At 47.2% G+C, this 10336-nt stretch overlaps 1 protein-coding gene across 1 annotated transcript in view; it reads right to left on the reverse strand.

Annotated features, from left to right (window-relative positions):
• The window catches only part of LOC119325157 (two-component response regulator ORR27-like), a 13696-nt gene extending 3599 nt beyond the window's left edge, over positions 1–10097 (reverse strand). Inside the window, exons 1-3 of the mRNA XM_037598911.1 lie at positions 9965–10097; positions 9708–9863; positions 9268–9630 (exon numbers count right to left, since the gene is read on the reverse strand). Coding sequence (XP_037454808.1) covers positions 9268–9630; positions 9708–9863; positions 9965–10097 — 652 coding nt within the window. The remainder of the gene's footprint in view (positions 1–9267; positions 9631–9707; positions 9864–9964) is intronic.
• Between the last annotated feature and the right edge of the window lie 239 nt (positions 10098–10336).

Here is a 10336-nt window from a genome sequence, read left to right on the forward strand (position 1 = left end):
TCTCTCTCTCTCTCTCTCTGTCTCTGTCTCTCTCTCTCTCCTTACAATACCTATGTGAAAAATCCATTTGCAAGCATAAACCCCAAACAAAGTAATCCGCTTTAAATCTCTATCAAACATACACAAACGAAACTTTTTTGCTAACTCCATTGTGCCTCCACTACCCCCTACATGAACCAAAATGCAATTTGTAGTGCTGCAATCAATGCTTTGCCATATAGGGGATGTCGCCTCTCAAATGAAAGTTGCCTGGCGGGCTGATGCCAGCTTGTCAAATCATTTTAGACGGAGGCACTTATGTGTTTACGTGTGGTCTAGAAGGACGAACACATAGGGTAACAAGATCGAAGATATTGGTTGATTACAACCCTACTTATAATTTAAAAAAAATTGATCTTAAATATGTATCTATTTTTGGGTAAGAGGGCATTCAACCATTCTTGTCTTGGTACTCAAATATGGTATAAGCTCTGTTTTGACCGCTCATTGCTCAATATCTGGAAGTCGGAGCATAGATATGGCAATCTCGACTCCCTTTTCAATGAAAAAAGTAGGATAACACTACTAGGAAAAAGCCTAGTAGTAGCGCGGGTGCCTGCGCTACTAGTACGGCGCTACAGCTAACTAGTAGTAGTAGCGCGGTGCATCCCGCGCTACTAGTACGTGTGTTAGTAGTAGCGCGTGTCTGTGACCCGCGCTACTACTATTAATTTCAAAACCAAAAAAAATCTCGACCCCGTGCGTGCTGTCAATGGTGCCAATGGTTCAATCCAGCGGCGACAAGGGTCGCTGCGGGTCCGTACGGGCAGCGGAGACCAGATCTAGCGACGGTTGTTGTAGAGGGACCGAATCCAGTGCAGAGGAGAGCAAGACGATGGTGCGAGGGTCCTCCTCACGGCCAAGGAAGAGAGCTCCTCGTTGGCCATGTCGACGACCTGCGCAGGCATGGGCATGGGAGGTGAGTTAAATCAGAGGGACATGGAGAGCGAAAAAGAGAAACAAGGAAGAAAGGAATGAGATGGAGGGCGCACCGGGGCTCGTCGCCAGTGGTGAGGTGGTCCGATGTGGTGGCATGGAGATGCGGGGAAAACCGATGAGCTCGGGGACGCCGGCGCCGCGAGGTGGCCTCCCTCTTTTGGCACCTTGGAGGAGGAGGCACGCGACGCGAGGAGAACTCGTTGGGTGCCATGGAGGAGGAGGTGTGCAGCACCATGGGAGAGCCTATGGAGAGAGAGGGGAGAGTGAGGGAGAAAGGAGGGATTCGACCGAGGATATGGGGATTTCACCTACCTTGTACTTACTAGTAGCGAGGGGTATAAACCTGTGCTACTACTAAGTTGATACTAATAGCACGGTTTTATACCCCTCGCTACTACTATGGCATGTCCCCAGGGGGGCACGGTAGAGACCACTTAGTAGTAGCGAGGGTTATAAACCCGCGCTACTACTATCAACTTAGTAGTAGTGGGGGGTAAAAACCCGCGCTACTAGTAAGTGGCAGTAGCGAGGGTTATAAACCCGCGCTCCTAGTAAGCATCTTCCTACAAGCTTTTCCCTAGTAGTGTAAGTAGGGAAGTTTCCAAAGCTCACCCATGGGAATTCATTGCCATTGTCGACCTAGGTGAGGAAGAGGTTGTAGAAACATTTTAGAGCAACTGAACTGGCATAGGCAACATGAGAGGCTTTTTGTGGCCTACATACCATCAAATGATCTCCATAACCAATTGTTCAACGTAATGCATCCTAAATTATCTCATATGTGAACATTTAGGATTTCTAGAAACCAATGCATACTTCTTGTTAGATGAATCTACTTGCGATATTAGACACAGTTCGAAGGTGGAAGCATGATTCCATGAGATAGAGGACAAAGTTCATAACAACATTGCTCAATTCTAACCATCGGTGGATCTTGAAGAGGTATCTATTTTTGAAAAGAATGTATTGAAATAATGGTGTGTCATGTTTCCGGCCAAACATGGTTGAATTTTGAGTGTTTGTATCTAAACGCTCTCTATGACAGACATGGTGGATAGACATTGGAGACTCCCCTCCCATGGCAATGAAGAAAGTACTATATATAGGGTATCACTCAAATTGTTGACTTAGGCAAGGATTGGTACTTTAAGAAGTTCAAAAATGGCATCTAAACTAGAACATTAATGAAACTTCCCAATATAAGTGAACCATGATATGATATCATGTGCCCCTGCCTTTATTCGATGCAATGCTATCTGCCACCTCTCTTGGACAAACTGTTGGAGCCATGCTGAAGGCAACAAGTCGAGTACTTTTAGACAAACCTCCTCATGAGATTTGACATGTCCCAAATGTGGGAACATAGGGGCAAAATGATGGAAGGGAAAAGTTCATATCATTTATGTGTACATTCTTATAAAATAGTACATCTTAACAAGACATCCCTTTCTTGTGAATGATAGTAATATTGTCGATAACTCATGGTACCACACACACATGGTACCGCGCACACATGGGACACAATGAACATACTAGTACAAGACTAGGACGTTGTGTAGGCTTGCCTCGACGAGATCAAGCCAATGTTGACTTAGATGAGTACAAGATCATAGGAACATTTAGAAGTTACGGAACACGAGTAATTAACCATCATACCCTAGTAATATCTCGAGATATATGAACTTAAACATGTATGACATAATGTAATACATGCTTTTCTCTATGTACTGACACCTTGTTGACTCTCATGCATGAACCATTTGGGGGCCATGCTGATTGTAACACGACAAATACTTTTGGAGGAAGCTACTTGTGTTGGTAGAATGAGTCTCCAAGTGTGGATATATGGGTAACTAGATTAAGGTTCAAAGTTCATATTATCACATTAGTGTACTCCAACTAAAGGTGTATCCTTAAGAGATATCTATTTTAGGCGAGAATGTACTAGACTTCTGTACCTTATCATACCATCCAAAATATGATAGAAAATATGTGTGTTTTGAAATGATGGGCCCATGCTGAATAAAATATGTTGAATCATTTGAAACTAAAATTATGTGTATACAAATGGTCTAAAAGTGGAATCATATGGGCTACAAGACTTTGGGAGGAGTATTCATAACAATGGTACATCTATGAATCCAAGACAGATCTTCAAGAGATATCTGATTTAGGTATTCAAAATGGTACATCATGGCACCACCCAAAGGTAGTAGAAAACTCATGTTAACTGTTAACAAACTAATAGTTTCCCAACAAAAGTATAGAGAGTCAAACTCAACACATCTGCCACTATATAGAATTTCCCATGTCCCTTCATATACTCCTTATGTGTGTGAGCCGAACTCAACAGTACCACTATAGAATCAATTACCGCCTTTGAGGTGTGCTCATGGAGCTAGACCTTCCCAATCTTGCCTAGGCTTCGCCGTGGCATGGTTCATTGCTTCTCACACATGAACTTGTTCTACTCATGATACTAATGGGCATGGGTCCAGGTGGAAGAAACCCCAACACCAAGCATTGACATTGGTCTTTGTTCTCACTGATCTAGTAATATTGGGGTCGAGTGGCGGTGCCGCACTGTGTCATCGCGTTCAAATTTATTGTTCTGATATTTCCTTCAAGAACTTCTTTGTGTTGTTGTGAAAGCTCAAGACTATTCAAAGGTGGTTCATTGCATCTTGATGAGTTCTTGTTCTAGGTGTGGTCTCTTGCATCCTTTGATCTTCAATCTGCGATGATACATGTGAAGCACTTCCCTGCACCGCATGTGACGGTTCTTGTGGTGGTGGCTGCCATGTTCATCGTCTAGGAAATGTTTTGGCATGTACAACCTCAGCCCTCGTTAATTTTATCCATTTGTAAAGTTGTAACATTTGCATGCTTTTATTATGAGACTTTTTACCATACCCCCTAGGATGTGTGTACACTATTATCCCATCGTTGATTTATTAGGGCAATATAGAACTTCCCTATTTTTCGTAGCAAACAAACTTCTTTGTTTGCAAGGGCTTAGTTGGCAAAAATTTAGCCTATATTGTACGTGCACAGACAAAACCTCAATCTCCTCTTTTCATCCTCCTCATGCTGGTTTGATCAATTGAATTAGCTTCTATTGTGCTCGTCTAGCCACCATTCCCTTGCAATGTTGCACATATATTGTCCAGTCAACATCATAGGCTAACACATCCCTGACCTCGCAACCGCGTTGAAAGTTCATGACCTTGTTACTGATCAGGGGTTCAATTATCCAAGCCCTAGATGTATTATCACAATGTAGATAATATGTGGCATTAAAAATTTCTTCCAGGTGACAACTGCCACAACTACCAAGCCATCACTGAATTTCAAGCATGCACTAATATACAACTAAAATTCTGAATTTGAATGAACATAAACAATCTACCAAGGGGAACACTCAATTTTCCAATGTGTAATTTCTCCAGTAATTCGATCCTATGCTTAATAAAAAGTCAATGGATGAATCGGCATCATGATCCTAGACATCGTCATTGAGCTTGTCTCTTGTTATGTTGATGCAGGTGTAGCCGGCCCATTATAGCAGCCACTTAGCCACTCCACAGAAGTCTCCACCAAAGACGGCATTGGGCACCAAGAGTGGTGACAAAAGTGTGAACCACATCATGGCGGTCACGACTCCCTTGGCACATGTCACCTATGTCGTCCCCATGTGTGATTACGGGGATGAGATACTTCTGTGTTGCCTCCTCCTTGATGACGGGGAGCTCCTCATCCACGAAAAAGAGGCAGCACGCTATCAAAACCTAAGAATAAGTAGAATGGGTGTGTAACCTCGATTAGTTAGCCAGCCAAAAACTAGGATCTTCCCAAACTGCCCACAAATTACTTATACTACTTGCCATGAACAAACAGTGTTATCTCTACTTCTAACCGAATTCTACCAATATACATGGCATTGGGAATTTTGATCTCCATGATTGAATGACATATATTCAGTATAGGGTACAATAAAAGAGCACTATATTGTAAGGTCACAACCTATGTATCCTGACTAGTGACCTCCTGGAAGAGATGTCAAGGGTCTGGTATTGTAATGCCCTTGAAGTAATATACTCATATTGAGATCCTTTATCCCCTGCGATCTTCTTGAAAATCCGAACTCTTGTGGCTTGCAAGAAGAGATGACTAACACATATCATTAGACATTCCTTATTGGAGAATTAGAGTAGTTCATAAAAATAATTGAACTTTTAATCTAACAGAAGATATTCAATATGAGTTTTATTTGAAATGTCGCAAGGGGGAAAGCCATATGCTACAGTGGAAATGTTGTGGCGGTGGTGGAGATGGGCAGTCGCTAATGATGGAAGAACCAAAGGAAGAATTTACATTTACAAGGGCGTAGCTGCACTAGATCATGGGGGGGCGATGGTGTCCACAACATGCATCACCATGCTTAGCTAATACACTGCATGTTCCATGAACGAGGCATCAGAGGGGCACATGATACGGCGGTTCGACACCCTAGATGAGAGTGACATCTTCCCCACTCATCATGCAGGCTACCAATCTCGATGTGCATATGACCATAGAGAGGCTAGGTAGTAGGTGGTCTTTAATGAACAAGAGGATGACATCGACAAAATTACCCTTTTCGGTCTAGGAAAGAGGTGTGCCACAACACCTAGTGAGCAATTTTGTCTAGACGAGCAATGAGACAGATGAGATCGATGATCCTAAGCTTGTGGGTGTAGAGCAGAGGCCCTAGTACTGTTGCCGGAAGCTGGACACTAGACAACCAAACACCGAGGCCATTTGTTCGGCAATCTCCGATGCGACGTTGAGAGGAATGAACATGCACCTGGAAAAGTTGAGGGTGAGGCTAGTGATTGTCGTGAAGGTGTCTTCCACATATAGCAAGATTGTACTAGACAATAAGGGGATGAGGGGGGTGTTTGGCAGCCACCGTAGTCACCAATGGCGAGGATGAGGCGCTGGTGAACATATGCAACTAGGATGAAGAGGTAGGGGACAAGGGATCCCTTGACGGAGCCCTTTTTGATAAGCGATCCAATTGCCAAGGACAGCATTGAGGATAACTACAGACCGACTCGACGTGTCGAGGTCCTAAACCCACCTTAGCAAGCAGGAAGGGAAACCACTGGTATCACCCAAGAGATGTAATCTAATGCTTTTTGAAGTGAAGCTTGAGCACCACCGCTGGCACACTGTACTAATTGAAGCATTGCATGAGCTCCACGGCAACGATGGATTTTTCAGAGATTCATCACCCGCGCAAAAAGCATGTCTCCTCACACTAAGATTGGTGAGAAGTGACCCTAGGTCTGCTTGAGTAAAATCGTACAATACCCATCATGGCTTGGAGTAGTCCCAAGCTTCCTTCCAAAGAAAACTGCCTTCAGCTCAGAGGCAGAGAGCGGATACACGAGCAACACTGCCTGGAAGGCATCTAAGATTGTTTGTTTGTGTGTGTGTGTGTGTGTGTGTGTGGGCGCGCGCGCACGCCATGAAGAGCTGAAGGATGCCATGCACCGACATCTTCATGTCGGGAAGTGGATGGTAGAAGTCATGAAGGGTGCATTTCATGTCTCGACGGGTGAGGTGCTTAACCCCATTGCGATTGAGGCATGCAATCTGCTTGTTGTAGAATCGGGCTGATGCACAGGCATGGAAGAAGTTAGATTTCCCACCTTCGAGTTTGTAAAAGAACATCTTGCTCCTATACCACCAAAAATCCACACAGCGATGTTCATGGGGGGCCAGGGAGTGTTGCATGAGGGAGAGCGCACGTAGAATTTAGGGTTAGGGAGACCATGTTTCTCCTTCAGACGATCAAGGAAAAGGGCCGTGATGTGGCAATTATTGACGATGACATTGGTTATTTGAGCTGCTTTGAAAACTTGAGCCCACTCTGGATCCTCTTCAAATGCAACACAACACAATTGGTCGACTGCAGGTCAGGGGCATTGCCGTAGTGGCAGCGTCGGCAACCACATTGAAAACAAGGTAACTAACCCATTTCCACTAAACCGGATGACAGTAGCATATGGAACCGTCGTAGTAGTGATGTGGATGATAGGGATGTGCCCGAAAGCATGACAGTGGATGGAGGTGACGGCAGAGTCCGGCATGATCGAGCACCAATCGTTGTTCAAAAGGAATGTATCCATCTTGACGAGCGGGGCGGCGGTGGGGTTCATGATTTCATCAAGTGTAGAGACAGTCGAGGAGAGGTAGCTCGACTAAAGCAGCGACATTGATGTAGTCATTGGAGAGGAGGGCGTTGGTGGGCGTTGAAGTTATCATTTTTCTGCACTTCAGGGTCACAGACAAAGTTAAAATCGCCCACCAGGGCCCACGGCTACCGATGGTGTTTCCCATTGCGGCTATATTATCTAAATATACTACTCTCTCTTGTGCATTGCATGGGCCATATGCATTGGTGATGGGGAAATAGACCCAACATGTGGGGCTGGAAAAAACCGCCGAGATGAACCTCGGCCTTTATAGTTGATAAAACAAGGTCGGATGCCCGCATCCCAGGTGGCGCCGGCGCTAGCGTGGTCTGGCCCACAACAAAACCAGGTACCATGTGTTCTCCCACCACAGCTCAGTTGGCATGGTGTGGCGTGGCGGTAGAGAAGAAGAAGCAGTATCCAGGTCAGAGGAGGTTGGGAGCGGGGGTTGTACGGGGACACGAGGATGGAAAAGCCAGGCATGTTTGGGAAAACACGAAGGCCAGAAGCTTGCAAGTCTCCCTCTCGTGATCAGAGCAACGACCATGAATCCAGAAAATGGGGTCTCGGCAATCTTTGACATGGTGGCGCATGGAGAGGGAGCAGCCCAAGAGTCTAGAGAGCTCCGCGTGGTGATAGGCTTTGGGAGAGGAGTGGGGACCTTGAGTGGGGATAGATGGTCGGGGAAGGGAAGAGGCAATCTATGCATAGGTGCGGGAGAGGTTTTATTTATATAGTGGAGGTAACAAACATGTTGACCAAGGTTGGTCCAGGAGCATGCGGTGCACAGGAGGAGGCGCGCGGTGGCATGTGGTGGGGTGTATGACTCACATGGACCAGGGGTAGGGGCTAGGAATGTGAGGGGAGCAAGCACATTAGTGTAGACAAGACGAGACGGGGCAGGTCATGGTAGTTGTCTCTCCTGGTCACCACAATACTCGAGTGTTGGTGGGTCCCAGACATCAGGGGCAGCCAAAGCAGCACTGCAGCCGATGCCAAGTAACTACCCAACTGCCACAGGCCCAGGAGCAAACGGTCCACTCCCGGAAGTGGAGCCCAATCCCTATGGCACTGGTGTAGTTTGAACAGGGGATGCACAATGCTGAAGGATGAGTGGAAGCGGTGGAGGATATGACCATGGCGTAGATCGTCGTGGGAGAGAATGAATCTGTCGGCGTGAGGGTGACACCATCTATTTGAAACACAAATCAACCACAAGAAGTCGTGAAAATCGGTGTGAGGTAAGACAATCCAGAATGTCAGTGCACTGACGAGCAGCATGAGGTTGCGGTGGTCAAAGTAAGGGAAGGGAAAGGGCTCAACTGGGACAAGAAAAACAGAGTGGCCAACGAAGGAGAGCAGATGCTCCCGAACGAAGCCCTGGAAGGCAGGTGCCGACCGGGCCGGTGAACACAAGTTGTCGGTCAAACGACTAGAAATGGACAACCAAGGAGGGCAGGAATGTGTGGTGAACCCGACACGAGTGGACTGGGGGATGTGGCGAGGGACCAAGGGGCAAGGGGAGCGCTGAGAGAGCCCATGCGACGGGAGTGGAAGGGGGAGGGGGCGACGGGGTGTCGCAACCCAAATCAGTAGAGCTACTTAAACAGAACAATCCACTCCAATACACATATGTCATCGATTCAATATGAGTTACCACGCTACCGCATACTAATGAAATAATTATGGTCATCCAACCAAGCCCGAATATATTCGGACCTACAATCATGTGTACTACTAATATGCATCACATGCACAGAGGCTGACTTGTATATACAACTTGCAGAAAAGAGAATACTCTCGAGCTACTCGTGATCCCATCAGCTGGTCCCTATCCCAAGAGAGACCACTCGGATCTCAGCAAGTTTGGCCACATATGTCTATCTAGTAGTACTACACTAGTAAAACATGTAGTGAGAACCCAATTATTAAGAATAAACTATGTAGTATGATGCATTTATTAACAACAAAACAACTAAGCATGAAGAAAAAAAAAGTGATCCACAGATAGGTATCCTGTAGTTGACCATTTATGCATTTCACGCACCTTCTGTTGTCTTTAACTGGGTGACCGCATTGACGAACAATTCGCGCATCTCTCGAGTCCACTCGACCTTGTTCTTCTTTGTGGTCCCTAGCTGCAGGCCGCCCTCGGAGCTCCCCTTGCCCTTGTTGGAATCGTTCACTCCTTGCCCTCTATTCCTTGGCGTGTCATCCAGATGAACGCCCTGACTGTGGCGAGGGTCAGCGTTTGCCATGGCGGCGGCGGCGGCGGCATTGCGCCTCCATCGCACGACGTGCTGCCAGATGAAGTATATCTGCGCGTCGCGTAGGGGCTTCTCCAGCAAGTAGCAAGCGCCCCCCTCATTCCCCCTTCTTCTCGTCTCCATGCTGTCGTCGCCGGAGAACACTGCACAAAAACACGCACGCACATCTATCAGATCCATACCTACAAACAAGAAAGAACATGGAGATACGAGGGCTCACCGAGGACGACTGGGAAACGTTTCCCGAGACGCTTGAGGAGGCCCAAGCCGTCCATCCCTCGCCCCCGGGTCTGCACGACCGTCATGATGAAGTCGGTCCCGTCCGGGTTCTTCTCCACCTCTCTCACCGCTTCTGCCGGCGATGGTTTGGCCGTCACTGCGCGAACCAACACACGATCGAGGTGGCCGTCGGTCAGGAACGAAGACCAAACTGCGGCCAAGAGATGCAAGATGGACGGAGCGGACCAGACGACGTACCTTCGTAGCCGCCGCGCCGAAGCATCTGCGTCAAGGTATGGAGGCAGACGGGATCGTCGTCCACGGCAAGGACCTTCAGCCCCTCCGTCCCCATCAATTCGTCCGTGGCCATGTCCTGGTCGCCGTTCGCCATTGCCGCCGCGCGCGCGCGTGCGTCAAACTCGTGCTCGTCAGCGCGGAGCGTGCTGTGGCCTAGAGAGTGAGGAGCGTTGTGAGAGTTCTGAGCGTGCTCTCGCCTAGGGAAGTAGAGAGTTGAGAGCGTGGTGAGAGACGAGGGCGTCCAATGAAGCAGACACGTGTATGCTCTACAGCAGCACCAGCATGAAGAGACAAAACCTTACAGCAGCACCATGAATGCTAGTAGCTAGCATG

Source organism: Triticum dicoccoides, chromosome 6B (assembly GCF_002162155.2).
Source record: "Triticum dicoccoides isolate Atlit2015 ecotype Zavitan chromosome 6B, WEW_v2.0, whole genome shotgun sequence".
In the NCBI taxonomy this organism is placed as follows: domain Eukaryota; kingdom Viridiplantae; phylum Streptophyta; class Magnoliopsida; order Poales; family Poaceae; genus Triticum; species Triticum dicoccoides.